This window comes from Benincasa hispida, chromosome 1 (genome assembly GCF_009727055.1).
Source record: "Benincasa hispida cultivar B227 chromosome 1, ASM972705v1, whole genome shotgun sequence".
In the NCBI taxonomy this organism is placed as follows: Eukaryota; Viridiplantae; Streptophyta; class Magnoliopsida; order Cucurbitales; family Cucurbitaceae; genus Benincasa; species Benincasa hispida.
Genome location: NC_052349.1, coordinates 21,191,603 through 21,211,230, shown reverse-complemented (window position 1 = coordinate 21,211,230; position 19,628 = coordinate 21,191,603). Strand labels below are relative to the sequence as shown.

Sequence of the window (19,628 nt, the reverse complement as noted above, 5' to 3'; positions counted from 1 at the left end):
TTTACTCAAAGTAAACCTTAACCTCTAAATTTGTGGTATTTATTCTAAATAAGTAGTAAGGTCTAGAGAAAATATGTGAAAGTTATTGCTACAAGCTTTAAGATATTATTACAATAGAGAAAAAAAATAATGAAAGAACTTATTCAAATTAGCTCGATTCATTCTTCATAAAAATTTGTCAAATTATTTGACTCGTCAACCATCACAATGTAAAAGATTAGTTAATCAAATATATTGGTATTTTAACCACGAAATTACATTTGGATTTAACCACCATAATTTTTAGTCCTAAATATTACATCATATATAAGTGTGAGAATTCAAAATCTATGACCTTGAAGTTAGGGCTTGACACAATTAGATTGGATTGGGTTAGAAAATTTCTTAGCAAAACTAAAATTTCAAGTTGATTGGATTAACTACTCGAAAAACCCAATGAGGATCTCCAACCCAACCCATAAAATTCAAACTAGGTTGACGAATTATTGTTTTTTTTATTAATTTAAAATACTTAAATTTATTTACAATACACTAATAACTAAAATCTCATAAAATTCAAATGTTAAATAGAAAATATTCATCGTATCTATTATAAACTTTAAACACATACAAACATAGTAACAATCCTAAAAGAAAAATATTACAAATTCAACTTAAATCTAAACCCTAAAAATTAAAACTTAATATATATATATCAACATATATGCCACTCGAGTTAGGCGCTAAATAGAGCATAGCTCAATTGACATTCGAGTATGCTGAAAACCACGAGGTCCGTGGTTTGACTCAATTATATTAAAAAAGAAAAAAGAAACTTGAGTTAGGTTGGGTCATCTTGAAGAAATATTTTATTTGGTTCGAGACTTAAATCAACCTAATAAAAATAGAAAAATTTTGATTCAACTCAATCCAATCTTTATAATTTGAGTTCGGTAGTTCGAATTATTCAAATATTATGACCATTTGAACATCCCTAATCGAAGTTGTGTTAAGCTTAAAAAAGAAAACTAATTTAAATCGCAAAAAAATAAACAAATACATAAAATAAAGTAGTTTGAAAAGGAAAAAAAATGAGAATAAGAAGTAAAAAGAAAAGGTGTGGGCACGTGCGAAAGGGAAGGTCGAAACGTGATGAAATGGAAGAACTCAAAAAAGAAGGGGGAGCGGGGGGAGATTGGTTATGGCGGCGGGGTATCTTCCGTAAGCCACGTGCATCGAAACTAACCCATTTTGTCAGTGGTCCTAAAAAACTAATCTGTTCAAGAACTGCCACGTGTAAACAGAAACACACCCACAAAAATAAACAGGAATTTAAAATTAGGCTTCCTCAATAGAGGCACTGACAGCCGCAACCCTTGAAACACCCCTGCTTTCTTCTCCACCTATGACGTGTAAATTTTAATATATATATATATATATAATATATATATATATATATATATTAAAAGAAAACACATTAAGCGATTTTTTAATTTAAAGAAATACACTGCTTTTCCTTTTTTTGAAACTTGATCTAAACTTTATATTAAAAATATTTCCTTATTTATTATTGTTCTTTTAATCCATGTATGAATTCGTTTTCACATGTGACATATTTTTCAGTTTAATTCCTTTAATCCATGTAAAGTCACTTTTTATTTTTTATTTTTAAATGACATATTGAAATACATAAAATTAGGATATCTAAATCTTAATTTTCAATAATCTGTTATAGGTTTCTTGGCTCTAAAAAGTATTTGATAAGAACTTACATTATTAAAATCTGTATATATATATATATATATTTTTTTTTTTTGTCAATTATCAATTTAGGTTCTTGGTTTATTTATTTATTTTTTAAATCATGAATTTGTTGCATAGAAAGTTGAAAGTTTACTAAACTATTAAATAGAAAATCCAATTTTATGTTAATGTATACCTTCTCGCGTTACTGAGTGTTGAGGCCATAAAATAAGAAAAAAGCTTGAGTGTTTGCATTTCTCTTTTATGTATGAATGATTACCAATAAATTCTAATTCGAGAACTATGTCGAGTGTTTTTTGTTCGTCTTTTTTCATTTTTTAAGAACAACAAAATTATGACATTGATATATTAAAGAAAAATAGTACAATATCTCCTACCTATCAAAGAGAAATTTGACAATATCTTTTGAGCTTTCCTATTGTTTTGGGGAGGCGGAAAAAACTATATGAAAATTTATTAAATAAAGAGTGAATTTTTAAAAATAAAAAAATAAAGGAAATTATTTATACAAAATAGAAAATTTTAATTTTTTTTATAAATATTGATAGAAGTTTATTAGTGTCTATCAGACTATCATTGTTATTATAGGATAGACGACGATAAAAGTTATCAATATGTATTTATATATATGTATATATATTTTGCTATTTCTATTAATAATTCAACATTTTTTTATATGGAAAAGTTTCCCTTACATAAATTTACAATTTAATCTGAAATCAGAATTGAGCCGACGAAAATAGTAATTAAAAAAAATATGGAGTGAGATATGTGACAACTGGAGTCCATCGCTTTAGACATACACACGTGGCAAATGAGGTTTCCACACGTGGTGTCCGTTAATCTTTACAATGTCGTACGAGACCGTCTTAAAAACTGACTTGTCAGTCAAGTAGTTGGTGGGCCCCATCCTGGAGGATCCAAACCCTTGTGCTGCCCCATCCATCCACCATCTCACGTGCCTATCTCAACTCTCTATCCCCATTTTTTCATTTTATGTCGTACGAGTCTAACTTTCCTTCTATTTACTATTTTGCCACTCACCATTCGTGTGTAGGTAAATCATACATGAAAAAGTAGTTAAAAATTTTGGTCGAAATCTTGGAATTTTGATCGAAATATTGGGATTTTTATGCATTCGAAATTTTAGTAAGGGAAACTTTTCGACATTTTCATCGAAAATTTGGCTTTCTTTTTCTTCTTTTTAAGCAATTAGTTAGGTTAACTCAATAAATGATTTTACCTTTTTATCATAAGAAAAATTATTTTTAAGAAACCATATATTTTTATTTAATTTTTTCCATTAAATTTTCATATCATTTCACCTCAAACTTGAATTGATGTGGGTTCCCTAATATTCCTTCATTTTCTCTCCAACTGTATCTACTTAAATTTTCTTTTTTTCTTTTTTTCATTACGTTGTGTTATGTTTTTTTAACCTCATTCTTATGTTTAATGTTACTATTTTTCTATCTTTATTATGTCGTGTTAGTTTAATGCTATGGTTTTTCATTTTTGTATCTACTTCATTTTATAATAAATAATTTATAATTATTTTATATGCAAATCTTCATGTTCTTTAATTTTGTAATTAGTTTTCAATATTTGATATTACTTTGTAATTGCTTTTCCATTTATTTTTTAAACATTTTTGCTCTTTCGTCGACATTTGCATAAATATTTTACAATATACATCTAAAAGTTTTCTTACTCTATAGAAATTATGATTAAAAATGGTTAATTATAATCTAGTTTATTCACAATCAAAATTTCATTAACTAATTATAAAAATTTCCATCAATCTTCATAAAATTTTCTGAAATTTTCATCGGTATCGATATTTTCATAAAATCATATTTCGAATTTTGACTGCACCTATCTTACTAAAGTTAGTACAACTTAGCTAGTATATAATATGTGTTAGCAACTAAAATGTGTTTGGCTCGAATTTTCCATCTCCTTTGTACTCATTTTTTTCTTAAAAAAAGCTACACATTTTTATTTGTGCATTCCATCTAATTCTTCAATCATAGTTTACCACGTGAGAAACTCTTTTTCTACTTCTTTTATAAATGATTATTTTTTAATTTTTTTTTTTTGTGAGATTAGAATGGGATGAATCAAGTATTGTTCTTATACAAATTCCTCTAACTTTTTGGGTAAGTTTTGATTACATCACTGGACATAAAAAGTTTCACTTTTTAATTTTTGAACCTTGAAATTTGTTTCAAAAAATATTATTAAGAGTGTTTTTTAAGATGGTAATTGACGTGACAGTCGTTGGATGAAAATTAGATATACATAACATCATTTATAACATATTTAGGGTAAATTGATGTGTCAACTCGTTTGTAAAAATTATGTAAACAATTTATTGAGATAAAATAATTAGTAACACAATCTCACTCTTCTATAATAATATTAAGTACCCATTCAAAATTTTACTCATCAGCTACACCTTCGATTTTTACCAATTATTTTAACCAAAAAAAAAAAAATTTAAAGCTTAGATAAGTCTTGGAAAAAAGAAAAAAATAAAAATAAAAAGCTCGAGGGTTAAAAATGGAACTTTTCAATGGCTAAAGACATAATTGAAACTTATGTGGAAATATTTTATATAAGTTAATTATTTTCATTCATTCTTTCGTTTCATTTTTATTTATTTCTCTTTTAAGACACCTTTTTGTTAAGCTCTTTCACATAGCTAGCCAATTCCACTTGAAGTAAATTTCATAAAAACAATAAATTCTTTCATGTTATCTAACTTTTTCCCCCTCATTTTCCCATCCCTTTTCCTTTTTGTAGTTTAATTATGTATAAGCGAATCCAAATTTTAAACTATATCTTAAACACTTTCATCCTAATTTGGGTAAGTATTATAATAACTCTATCACACACATACTAATTTTAATTAAACCAAAACAAATCAAATCCAAAGGTAAAAAGGTAGAATTATGCATGTAAATGTAGAATGTGTGTGAAAGTTTGTCATATCACTTACTATTATATTGTCTATTTTAGATATAGGTTCTCATGAGTTTACTTTTGATTTCATCGAAAAGATCTCTCATACCAAGAGAGATATTGACATTCACACTAATATAGCCATGATCTTCTCATTATCTAACCAATGTGAAATTTTGATTATATTTCTAACATTGTGGAGCTCTTTATTTATTTATTTTTTGTTTTTTTAAACATATTCATCTAATTATGAATCCACCCGTCTCAATCTTTGCATTACCTTTTACGAAAAGACATAGAGACCCTAAATATAATTACCATGATTTTTTCTTTCAAAAACTATAATCTTGAGAAGAGCCCACACATTGGAAAAATGAACCTCACAATTTTGTACAATATATGAGTTATTCCTCTCATAACCACTTGGTTTTGAGATAAAAGCTTAAGTTTATTAATATGATATCAAAGCCCACAAATCCCAAATGGGTATCTGGTAAAAGGATTGGGATTTGATCCAATAACGGTAAACCCAAAAGATGAGGCATATTGTACATTGCGTTTGTGAAAATAGAGCGACCTCACAATGTTTATAAGATACATTGACTATTTTTTTCTATTCAAAAAACCATGAACCCGAAAGAGACATCATTTCGAGGAGAAACGTTGAAGATATCACATTGCTACAATTGAGAGATCGCGATATCAAAACGTTTATAAGATATATAAGATATTCCTTTTCATTGTCAATTAGTTTTGAGATTGAAACGTGATCTATATTAATAATCAAATCTTTAAAACGACAGGTGTTAGACAGCAAGAGAGTTGACAAAAGGGTAAAATAATAAGATTTGAAAAGGGGAGAAGTTAGAGATGAAGAGAAAAAGAGAGAGTTTGGAAAGACGAAAAGGAAAGAGAGAATGAGGGAAAGTAGATGAAGAGACGGCATGTGGGGTTTGGACTTGCGTGGAAGGCTTTCCATTGAAAACGATGGGAATTGAATTAGCAGAAAAGAAAAAAAAATAAGGAATAAAAGTAAGAAGAAGAAGAAGAAGAAGAAGAAAATGGTAATGGAAGTTTGTGAGCTTTCAGTTTCAGAAAGGTGTGCATCAATGGCGGCCACACACAAGGAAAGTTGAATATATATATGGCTAAGGCTCCACACGATCAAAAAACCCAACAATACTACAACCAAAATGTTGACGCTTGTTTTTGCCTTATTTGTTAAATTGGTAATTTGTTTTTTAGGCTCAAATGGATATACGATATCTTTTGTTTTAGGTTTAAATATTATTTTGATCTTTGTGTTTTTATTTTCGTTCATTTTGGTTCATATACTTTCAAGTTTAGCACATTTTATACTTGTACTTTCAAAATGTGATCATTTTGGTCTCTTCATTTTTTAAGGGATCAAAATATCACTTTTTGAAAGTATAAAGACCAAAATGAACAATTTAAAAATACATAGACCGAAATAGTATTGAAACCTTTATTTTATTTATGACGAGTTAAATTATAACTTTTGTGAATAGCTTAATTGACATACAATACGTGTTAGAGATGGAAGCCCTTAGTTTGACGAACGATCAATTTCCTGTCTACTTACTCATTAAATCTTACAATTTGTTTAAGTACATGATCTCTAAACTTTCAATGTTGTATCTAATAAATCCTTAATCTAAATTGGAATTTTTATATTCAATGAGCCGTTCCTAAACTACTAATTGTAGTTTTGTCTTGTAGGTCCATGAAATGTAACCAAAATGTTAATAGGTCAAGTACCAATTAAATGAAAAATCTAAAATTAAAGGACCTATTAGATGCATAAAATACAAGTTTAAGAACCTATTAAAACATACAATTAAAATCCTATAGACTTAATCTTATTGGTTATTTTTAAAAGTTTAGGAATTGAAGTACCCCTAAACTTCGAAAGTTGTATCCATTTAAACCCTAAATTAATAATCGTATCAATTTAAATTTTAAATTTTCATAAATGTATTAATTTAAATCTCAAACTAATAACTGTATCAATTAATATCTTGAACTTTCATAAGTGTATCAATTTTAACCTTGAAATTTTACAAATGTATCAATTTAAACCCCCACATTATGTTTTGTTTTGATACACTTATGAAAGTTTAGGATTTAAATTGATATACTTATAAAAGTTTAGGGTTTAAATTCATATAATTATTAGTTTGAGGTTTAAATTCATACTATTCCAAGGGGCTGTTTGTTTTTTGGGAATGTAGATAATCAAAATCTTAGATGCCCGTAATTATAGATATTAAGAATTATAGATGTCCGACATCTTTAGATTATCATGTTTGTATGTAGGAATATTTTTTATAACTATGTTTGTTTTGTAGAATTTCTACTCGGAAATGTCTTAAATTTACATAATGTTCCAAGGATGCCATTACGTCTGTTTATTAATTTATAATTAATTTGATATAATTTGAACTTATATAACATACTTGTTTTATCAATTTGGATTTCTTTTAAAAGTAATATGATTTATATTATTTTTATATGTTATTTTTCTCAACAAAATAATATATCATAATTTAATTTTTTTTATAAAATATATATTCATTTAAATTTAAATTTAAATATATTGCTAACAAATAATAAGAATTATGATATAACTAAAATATATGATATATACAGTTCACAGTATTTATTTTAATTATATAATGCAAATGAAGATCAATATATATAAATAAAGAAGAACAACTCGGGAATCTAGAAAACCCATCCTTCAGGAGGGCATCCAAAACTCTCCAGATACCCTCCATCTGAGTATCCTGAGAATCTTTAGATACCATAGCATTTTAAAATACTACAAAATAAAGTAATCCAGATATTCACTCTATGAGAATCTAAGATGAAATAGATGACCTCTAAAAATTTATGGTTTAAATTGATACAATTATTAATTAAATATTTAAATTGATACAAAATCTAAAATTTAGAGTATAAATTAATATTTATCTTAATTAATATTAGGGTTATTTATTAGTGCTCCTCATATGTTGCCTTACCATCCTTTCTACAGTGAGTCAACCGTCAATGCTTATCCTTTCATTTTTGGATGATATTTTGTTTTTTTTTAAAAAAGATGAATTTTGTTTATTTAAGTATTATCTTTTTTCTCTTTTCCTTTTTGTGCTTAGTGACTAAGGCGACTCCGCCGATCATATAAAATAATATTCTACATTTGTTAATAAATAATAAAAAAATCAATCCTCCAATAAAAAACACACACACTACATTCTTCAATCCTCTTACCTATAAAATCCCATGTGCCATATGTTATGGTATCAACAAATTATTTACTTTTACTTATGTTAATCTCGTTTAATTCGTTTGTCATTTAAAATTTAAAATTTATTATTGTGAAATAAAGTTACTTTGACAAGTACTATATCAATTTAAAGTTTAATGATGAATTAGCGTAAACGTAATAATTCTTTAAAATATATCCGTATGTTTTTGTCGATACATAAAGTTAAAAAAACATGTAAAAAAAAAAACCAAGAGAAAGAACTCTCGGAGATATGGAAGATATTTGACCTTATACAAAAGAAAGTTTGTTTTTTCCGACCAATCATTAATGATAATACTATAATATTAATATCTCTATAATTAAATTTTTTTATCGTTAAATTATTATTTAATCCAAAAACTTGAATTTATGGATTATGGTAAATTTAATTATGACAATACTTTAACACTCTCTCTCACTCCTAGGTTTGAAAAATGGTAACATGTGACTTTTGGCTTTGATACCATCGATTGATCTAACTTTTAAGTTATGATAAAGTTTATTATTTTAATTGTTTGATATATATGGAAATAGATTTATTCATTAAACACGATAAACCTTAAATGTGACACGTATAACGCAATAGAAATGAAAAAGAAATACAATTAAGATTTGTTTTGATAAGTCCTAGCAATAACAAACCAACAATCCCTTTTTCTTACGTAAACAAAAAAAAAATAAAAGGATTTGTAGGAAAAAAAAGAGATATTAACTATTAAAAGAAAAAAAAGGAGGAAGAAATAAAATCCAAGTGTGTTGTTTGGAAGTTCCTTGTTTGGTTGCATTGATTTCGGGTGGCTAATTTACTTGGTGTTAGGCTTTGGGTGGATTGTGATAGCCACAACCATTGTTATTGAGTTTGTTTGACAAATCCCTCCAATATTTGGTGTGCAAAAAAAAATCTCTAACCATTAATATATCAACACCAAACATTTCCTCCTTTCTTCGTTTCTTTCGTCTCGTTTTATGACGTTTCCTTTTTCATTACTAAATTATGGTAGTTCGTTACTCTACAATAAAATAAACTTACATCAACAAAATCGTTGGAAAAAAATGAACGTCCTCTTTATTGTTTTCCAACACGTTTGATATATTTATTCATTAAAATTCTATTTTGTTTCTTAAAGTTAAAAATCTTTGTTTCTTACTATCAAATGTTTGACGTACCTAAAATGATTTGGCTTCGAATATATGTATGTATTGATATGCTGGTTCGAATTTGTATTCAAACTATACACTAATAGGATGGAGATATTTGAACTCATATTCTCTGTAATCATCCTAGCTCATTCTCTAGCCTTTTCATCCTCTTTTCTTGTTGGTATAGAATAAGTTTTGATTAATGCATGGAGAAAATTTCCATTTTTTTTACCAAAATTTTGAATTTCATCATGTTGTACCTCTATTTAAATATGAGTGTTAGAATCTTATATGCCTTTAAACTTTATAGAAAATTGTTCCTAATTTTTTTCCTATTATAACTTTTTGTTTGAAGACGTCTAAAAAGTATTATCATATACGTTCAACGATTTATAAATATGTGTACGGTACAAAATCGGCAAAATTTTAGTGAAAAACAATATTGAACATTTTTTTTTTTTTGGTTAATTTGTGAGTTTTGGCAAAGTTATATGGCTATAATTCATTAATCAAATTCAAATTTGTGAACAAAATTGATATTATGTAGTTTTAAGTTTTAATACATGTTCACATCTACATATATTAACACACATTCAAGACTATGTTATTGATTTATCAAATAATTGATGGTAAAATATAAGAAACGGTATTATATCTTATGGATTGAGATATGCTTTTATTGGTAAAAAATGTTTCTATGAACGAATGAGTTAAATCATAAATTTAATACTCAAACTTTATTTTGAGCTTTTAATTGTGTTTAAATGATTTTTAAACTTTCGAATTGACATCTAATAGATCATGACACACATTCGATTTTTCTTTAAAAAAATCAATTTATTATATATAAATTTGAAATTTATATTTAATGAATTCTGAAAAAGTTTTTGTGTCCAATATATGTTTTTTTAAAAAAATTAAATACTATTTTAGTTCATTTTGGTCCATGTATTCCATAATTTTATTTTGGTCTTTATGACTTGTACTTTTATCTTTGATTCATTTTGGTCATTGAACTTTCAAAAATTGATAATTTTAATCTCTTAAAATAATATTAAAATGAAAATGAATGAATCAAGATAGTCAGTTTTTTTAAATTATAAATACCAAAATGAATTTTAAATTAAAAATATTTGTACTAAAATAAACATTTGAAAGTATAGAGACCAAAATGAAAATTTTAAAAATATAAAGACCAGAATAGTATTTAAACATTTAAGGAACAAAATATAACAAATTTAGAGATTAAAATCATAATTTGGAGGGTTTCTAAATTTGTACTAAACCATGATCAAAACAATGAATCAAAATACATTTTTTAAGAGATTTATAATATTTTGTGTTAAAAATCATTTTTAGTCCCTAAATTTTTATAGAACTAACGATTTGGTTCCTGAACTTTGGTTTGTAACGATTTGGTCTCTATACTTTAAATTTTATAACAATTTGGTTCCTATACTTTAAATTTTGTAATAATTTAGTTTTAACAATTAGTCCCTATGGTAGAAAATAATGCTAAAATTTAATGAAATTTTATGCATAAATAAATTGCTAAACTAGTTAAATGCTCAATATTTTTTTACAAAATTAAAGTCTCCATTATAAATTATTAAAAATTGACCTCTAATTTCGATTGAATTTTTTTACGTGAGAACTGTAAATTGTTACAATTTTGAAAGTAGAAGGACTAAATTGTTACATACTAAAATTAAGGGATTAAATTGTTATAAAATTGAAAGTATAGTGACTAAATCGTTATAAATTAAAATTTATGGACTAAATTATTATTTTAAAAATAATTCAAGAACCAAAAGTGATTTTTAAGTTATTATATTTGAAATATTACCAATTACAAAAGATAGAAGTCTTTTAAAAGGAAAAAAAAAATAAAAAAAAAAAATAGCAGCAGCCGCGTTGTTTGGTTGGCTGAGTAGAACTACAAACACCCGTTTACTTGTTGTTGGATCATCAAACACGAAACACGGGTCAACCCGCTTTCTAAATTATACTATATATATATATAATCTTAACTTTAATTATTACGGTATTGCATTTTTTTTAAAAAAAAAAAATTAAAAAATTAAAAAAAGAGAGAGAGAAAATGATTCGATTTGAAGTAAGTGGGATCTGGTGTTGTGAATGTGACCCCTCTTTCATAATAATTTCGTATTCACTAATTCCTACAATCAAAGCCGAAAATACAACAACACAATCCTAAACCCATTCCACATTTATTTTTGTTTCTAACATTGATTTTAAATATGACTTTTTTTTTCTTCTTTTTAGAGTGTTTTCAACCCCAACTTCGAGTATATGGAGTAGGTCATTATAGTTCACTTCGTGTTTAAGGCTTCAATTATAATTGTCAGGGAGTGTTTGGCACACCAACATGAGTTGAGTTGAGTTGAGTTGGTATAATATACTAACTCATTGTTTGGCCCACAAACTTTAAAGGTTGATGGAATATACCAATCACCCAAAGTCTCCTATTTTCCAAAGTTTTCAATGGCTCCACCTATTTATACTACCACACTCCAAGAACTAACTCTAGGCTTTGACAACTACTTCCGATGACAACTTCGGCGACCAACTCCAGACTCCAACAATCATTTCTGATGACAACTCTAGCGACAATATTCGAGCTCCAACAACCACCTCTGATGACAATTTTGACAATCAACTCCAAACTCCGACAACCTTTGTGTGACCAACTTCGACAACCAATTCCAGGCTTCGAAAATCACCTCCGGTGACTCGACTCCGACGACCACCTTTGCGCTACCAATTCCAATGACCAATTTCAAGCTCTGACAATAAACTCCGACAACCACCTTCGTAAGCTCTGACAACACCTTAGACGAAAAACTTCGATGAAAATTACCTTCGATGACCACCTTTGATCGAGCAACTCCGATGAACAACTCGGGGTTTCGATAACCACCTCTGACAATAAACTCCGACAATCAACTCTAATACCACATTCATGCGACTAACTTCAAGCTCTGACAGCCACCTCTAACTACAATCTCCAGCGAAAATCATCTTTGATGATCAACTTCGACGACCACCTTCGCTTCGCTCCACCAACTCTGGGATTCGAAAACCACCTTCGATGAAAAACTTCGACAACCAACTCCAATACCACCTTCGATGAAAAACTTCGACAACCAACTCCAATACCACCTTCATGAGACCAACTTCAGGCTCCGAAAACTACATCTGGCTACAAACTTCAACGAAAATCATCTTCAATAATCAACTTCGACAACCACTTTTGACTACTATAAGATTGATGTATGTTAAAGTATGTTGTAGGGTTATTGATTATATAAAAAATATTATTCTATCTACATTAAGTGCAATATTTATACGAAAAAATTTTGTAAATTTTTTTTTTATTTAATTGAATCCACATATTAAATGAGTGTTAAGAGTATTTAGATGAAAAGTATGTATGTATTCGAAAAGTATGTAAATATAACAAAAAAAAAACTGGAAAATGAAATTTTTTCTGGAACATTTTCCAGCAAGAATTAGTGAAAAATAAAAATTTGTTCTTTGATTATCCTCCAAATTTAGAGAGATCGAAAGCGAAATTATCGAAGAAATGTGGCGACATTCTATTGGCTGCTAAGATGATGAGGGAGATTTAATTAAAAAATTCATTACATAGTAAAAATATAGAGCAACAACAGAAAGAAGAAGAAAAAGAAAAAGATGTTAATAAAATTCATGGAGAAAAATTAGAAATAAAAAGTTTTAATATCTCTTTGGTTTCTCATTTTATTGAACCGTATTTCTACAAGAAATCTAATGAGCTAATTGTTGTTCATTGCCCAAGAAAGAAAGAAAGAAAGAAAGAAAGAAAGAAAGAAAGAAAGAAAGAAAGAAAAGTTCTAAAAATTAAAAGAAAAAAATTGCAATTCATATTTTATTTAAATAAAGATGGGTAGAATTATTGAATAAACAAAATTCAAAACAAAAATAGTAATCGTAAAAACATATTATTTAGAGTTCAAAAAATTGTATCAAATACCCCAGACACATGAACTCAAGTATCCTAACAACAGACATATGAACTCAGACCAAATAACTCTGTATCCCAAACACAGACATATGAATTTCATATATCCTATCTTAACTCAGCACTCCAAACAGCCCCTTAGTATTTTTAATTATTATAATTTACAATTAACTACAGTATTACTATTTTAAATCTATCTTTGTTACAATGTTTAGTATTTGTTATAGTGTTTACCATTTCGTATTCATCCTCTCTTTTCCTCTTTGTTCTATATCTACTATTTTCTACCCATACTAAAATATTCTACACCTCAAATACGAACTATTATAACTACTAACTATAATAATAAATTCAATACTCTAAACACCTCCTTAGAGTTTTCATTTTTATTATAATTGAGTTTGGATATGTAGGATAATTAATATCTATAAATTAAATGTTTGTATTTCTTTCATAAAATTTCTCATAAAAATAATTGTTAAATTTAAATAATAATGATAATTTAACTAATTAAAATATTTAAATAATAACTTGTACCAATAAAAAGAAACAAAATGAGAACTTATAAAAATTAAAATGAGTTCAATTTATAATTAACTAATGTGTATAATCTTCACTCCTAGTCCTCTTCCCAATTGATTTTTCAAGGAAAAAGTTTCATCTCCATAGTCATAATTCTTAGATTGTGATATTTCATATTTATGGTACAAAGTACACAAATATACAAAAAGGATATATTATTTCATCGTGTAACTAGTTTGACTTAAATTAGTTGTAATGGATCAAAAGACGTAATTGTCCACTCAAACATAACCCTATCGTTAGATGGTGATGATTCATATATATGGTATGAATAAAACCCATACATACATGAAAGGATATGTCCTTTTATCGTGTAATCACTTCGACTCAAATAGATGTAATAGGACAAAAGACGTGATTTGTCGATTCAAATATATCTTAACCTTTAAATTCTAATCTTTACCTCCACCTCTTTTACATGGTATTGAAGTATATAATTTTGATAGGCTATTTTTATTTAAATAGTATTGTAAATCTAAAGGCTATAATTAACGGGCCTGTGTTTTCTTGGGCCCATCAGTAACGTATCGGGCCTCAAACGTTCCAAAAACAGGCCCATTTAAAGATGGCAAATGGGTTTGGATTGGCCCAATTAAAGAGCAAGACAAAAATAAAGCCCAAGTGAAGCACGTATGTGGCGTGTGGACTTTGGATTTAATAACCTGCACGCAACTCACCTAACACGGTCCAGTTTCTGATTGGTCTCATCAACCTGATGAATGAATATCGAATCAGACTCTGCCACGTTTCAACCACACGTAAAGCAATGCTGTGTCGAACCGTAGATGATTTTGGACGGACTCTTTGAGAAAAAAGAAATATTAATTTTAAAAAGTAGCGTGGGGCCCTATTTTCCACGTCACTGACAGACGACCGAAGGATCTTATCCGGTTTCAAATAGTAACGTGATAAGACGATTATGCCCTCCACTTCGCACGCCATTATTTACCTAAAAAAATCTGCCCAATACCGTACATTACATATTTATTTATTTATTTATGAAAAACACTCGGGGTGATCCCTTGAATTCACCCATTTTAGTGTATTTTTTAATAAAATATTATAATGTGATATTTTTATTTTTTTAAAAAGATATATATATTTTAATTTTATTTTGTTATAGTTAATAAGTGAGGAGTATAAGAGTAGTTGCACTTAATCATTGTTCTTTATAATGAAGATTACAATGTTAAAATATCTGCTTGATTCAATTTCAATTTATATACTTTTAATAAATCTTAAGTTTAGTTATTCGAAATTAATTTTTATCCAAATTGATTGAATTATAATTTTTCTATAATATATAAATATATTTCCAAAATTTGTTATAAATACTAATATACGATAAAAAGAATTCTGAGAAATTAATAATTATGTAACATATGAATTAAAATTATGATTTACTGAAATTATTAAAATTAAAATTGAATATTTAAAAGTATATAGACTAAAGTTAAACAAATTTTAATGTATAGACACTAAAATAATATTCTGATCTAAGTTAATCATATGCAATAAATTAATTTTTAAAATTGAAAGTTTATAGATTTATTGGATATTTTAAACAATTAAATGACATTTTAACTAGTATAAAAGATTAAAGGGTAAATTTTTAAATTAATTGTTTATATATTCATTTTTAAATAATTGTTTTTCTTATTGACGGGATTCAATTAAGAAAATTGGGTAGAGAAAAGCAAAAGATATTAGATAAATTAAGAAAAAAATTTCTAATTTCTATGATGGAAAATAGTTTGGATATTATCTATTTAAAAATTGATATTTTTAAAGAGGGCCCTATCATCACATTACAAATGTCGCATTAACTACCATGATCCTTTATCCTTCCCATGAAATATCTCGTTATAAAATTACACCTAAATCTTATTTTTGAGTTTCATGGGTTTCTATTTGGATTTATAAAATTTCCAACATTATATTTCAACTTAGTTTAACACAATCTATTTCAAACTTTTTAATTATCGTTTATTTTATATACATCTTTTCAATTTCTTATATTAAGTTATTTTAAGGTTATTTTTGGTGCAGCAATCTTAAATAGTGATTTGGAAATTAATGTCATTGTTATTGACTCCAGTAGTGACGCTATGTTTGTTATAGAGAGTCATTATCGTTTGACGGACTTTGTTGACCTTGTTGAGACTATTCCCTATATGACGACCTTTTCAAAGCTCTTGAAGTCGATTTATCTTCTCTTTAGGTCGAAACATATTCACTTGCCAATGAAAATCTCTTTATGTTAGCAAAGTTCAATATGTGAATCAGTTTGAGGTTCTTTTGTTGATTTCATTCACAATCTCTACCTCTCAAGATTTATTAAAAGCTTCCTTTTGATCAACTATAAAAGTAACTTTGTCGCTCATGACTTAACTTCCCACACTCGTAGATTTCGACTTTTGATGATTTGGCTCGAAGACAACCCTTAATGATCAAATTATGCCATGCACTATGATTTGTTGGTTTCTTGGATTCTTTTTTTTTGTTTTTTTTCCCTTCATTATACTAAAAAAAAACAGTTTTTTTTTTTTTAAAAAAACAAGAAATAAAATAAAAATTAATGGACCAGGGTCAAGAATGAAATGGGGAAAAAGCTTTTAGTACCCTTTCATTTTTTCACAGCTATTTTTGTGTCCAAATAAAAATTTAAAAATATATAATTTAAAACTAAAAATAAAAAATTGTTTTATCACCGTGACAGAAGGCTCATTGAACATGAAGGAGTATTATTGTAATTTCAGTACTAATTCAGCTTTAAGACGACACAAGCCGCGTTGAATATGAAGGGGTATTAAAGTAATTTCATTTCACCTTCTTCCCTCCCCAGCATCTATAAAAAGGGTTCCTGATTGCTGTGTAATCTTCCATTTTTATTGGATTTTTTCAAATTCGAAACAGCTCTCTTTCGTTCAGACAATTTCAGTCCGATCGTTCATCAATTTGTAAGTAAAGGCTCTGTTCCATTTTTTAATTTTAGCTTTTACTCCAATCTTTGATCTGTAAATTCGTGTAAGAATAGTTTGAATACTCTGTTTTTACGATTTTTCAGAACAAACAGAGTTGTATATAACTACTCTAAACCCTAGTTTTCTCTCCATTTTGAGCTGATTATTATTAGCTGAATCTAAGGAAGTTAGTTATTTATAAGGATTTTAGAACTCTGAAGCATGCATACTTGTAGTTCTCTGGGAATTTCTACCATGAAACCTTGTAGGATTCTTACTGGTTTCAAATCCTCTTCGATGTTTGGAACAATCGCATCGCCCAAGCCAAAGTATAAGAGGATCAGTAGATTGTCGAAATTAGAGCCGAATGGATGTAAAATTATAGGGTCTGTACAGGTTCTTGATAATTTGAATAGGAGATGTTTTAGTTTTTCTAATGGTTATCGGTTATATAAAGGTAGCAGTGGTAGAAATAGGTGTTTGATTGCAAATGTAGCTTCGGATTTTAGAAATCAGTCGACATCGGCAGAGCCTCATGTCAAACAGAAGAACTTTGACACAATCTATATTCAAGGAGGGTTTAAGGTTAAGCCATTGTTGATAGGGAGTATTGAGACGGGTCATGATATTGTTAAAGAAGATGAGGGATTGGGTAGTTTGAAGGGTTCTAATTACTCTAGAGTTGAGAGAGAGGTGTCCATGATTGAAAAGGAGGCATGGAGCTTGCTTCGAGACTCTGTTGTCTACTATTGTGGACATCCTGTTGGAACTGTTGCTGCTAATGATCCAGCTGATACTCAGCCACTGAATTACGACCAGGTCTTTGTTCGCGATTTTGTACCTTCGGCCTTGGCCTTCTTGTTAAATGGAGAAGAGGAGATTGTCAAGAATTTTCTCCTTCACACCTTGCAATTACAGGTATGTACCTACATGTCGAGCTTTCTGTTTATGTAAATAGAGTTGGGAGAAAACTGTCGACTGTTATAGCCCTGGGCAAGGATTGATGCCAGCAAGTTTCAAAGTTAGAAGCCAGCCTCTTGATGGAAGCGATGGAGCTTTCGAGGAAGTTCTTGATCCTGATTTTGGTGAATCTGCCATTGGTCGTGTTGCACCAGTTGATTCTGGTAACATAATTTTTTTTTTCTTTTTTTTTTTTTCTCATTGCCGCAATGGATTCACTTAAATGTTTTCTTCCACAAACATGCAACTTTACATATGTCATAGAGCTTGAAACTTTGTTACTGTGTGTGCCTATTTACAGGGTTGTGGTGGATTATTTTGTTAAGAGCTTATGGAAAGATCACGGGAGATTACACATTGCAGGAACGGGTCGATGTACAGACAGGCATAAGACTGATCCTTAATCTCTGCTTGACGAATGGGTTTGACATGTTTCCTACTCTGTTAGTCAGTGATGGTTCCTGCATGATTGATAGACGAATGGGCATCCATGGACACCCTCTTGAAATTCAAGTATGAGTAATGACTGATCATCCTTTGTAGTTCTGCATCTTTAGTTCAAGAGCATGTACAAGTAATCCTTCATTGTTACTGTAGATATAGTTCGAGAGCATTTGCAGGCAATGACTTGATGTCGTTAATTCATTTTGTAGGCATTGTTCTATTCGGCCTTACGCTGCTCCAGAGAGATGCTGATTGTCAACGAATCAACTAAGAATTTGGTGGTTGCCCTCAACAATAGACTCAGTGCACTCTCCTTCCATATTCGGGAATATTACTGGGTTGATAAGAACAAAATCAACGAAATTTATCGTTACAAAACAGAGGAATATTCTACTGATGCTGTGAACAAGTTCAATATATATCCTGAACAAATTCCTAGTTGGCTGGTGGACTGGATTCCTGAGGAGGGTGGCTACCTTATTGGCAATCTACAGCCTGCTCACATGGACTTTAGGTTTTTTACGCTCGGGAATCTTTGGTCCGTTGTGTCGTCACTCGGGACTCCAAAACAGAACGAGGGCATTCTGAACTTGATTGAAGCCAAATGGGATGATCTTGTGGCTAACATGCCTCTCAAGATATGCTTCCCAGCTATGGAGTATGAGGAATGGCGCATAGTAACTGGCAGCGACCCTAAGAACACGTGAGTCTCTTTCGATTTTCGAAGCGGAAGAAAAAAAAACTTTACAACCAAGTGTACTGACAATTTCCTTTGTTTTTCCAATTGGCAGTCCTTGGTCATATCATAATGGAGGATCTTGGCCAACACTCTTGTGGCAGGTGAGGGACTTGTTCTTATTTAAACTTCTTTTCAACCTTTACCTCACAACTTTTAACCGGCTTGATTGGTAACCATTTTTTGTTGGCATGTTTACAGTTTACACTAGCCTGCATGAAGATGGGGAGGCCAGAGCTAGCAAGGAATGCCATTGCAGTGGCTGAAAAGAAGCTTGCAGTCGATCGTTGGCCCGAGTACTACGATATGCGCAGTGCAAGATTAGTAGGGAAGCAATCACGACTCTTCCAAACGTGGACGATCGCTGGTTTCTTAACATCGAAGTTGCTTTTGGAGAACCCAGAGAAGGCGTCTTTGTTGTTCTGGGAGGAGGATTATGAGATTCTTCAGAACTGCGTTTGTGCACTCGGCAAAGCCAATAGAAACAAGTGCTCTCGCCATCGCCATCGCCAGCATCCGAAACCAAATAATCTCAACCATTAACCTAACAAGTGTTTCTTGCTTCTAAAAGACGGAGGGGCTTTTTTTTTTTCCTCCTCTGATTCTCTGTGTATAGGAAAATACAATTTTGAGGCTCAAAGTTTTTGAAGAGTCTCTAGTATTCATTGGGAATTAAATGTATAATTCTTGAATTGCTACTTCATTCTTTGAACTTTTTGTTTAATGCATTTATGTGTTTACACA

At 29.2% G+C, this 19,628-nt stretch overlaps 1 protein-coding gene across 1 annotated transcript; it reads left to right on the top strand.

Annotated features, from left to right (window-relative positions):
- Positions 1–16,667: 16,667 nt before the first annotated feature.
- Positions 16,668–19,628, top strand: LOC120067548 (alkaline/neutral invertase A, mitochondrial). The gene is made up of 6 exons (XM_039019100.1): positions 16,668–17,662; positions 17,703–17,868; positions 18,006–18,217; positions 18,358–18,851; positions 18,940–18,988; positions 19,086–19,628. Exons 1-6 carry the CDS (start codon positions 16,967–16,969, stop codon positions 19,425–19,427), a joined length of 1,959 nt encoding a protein of 652 aa, XP_038875028.1. The 5' UTR covers positions 16,668–16,966; the 3' UTR covers positions 19,428–19,628.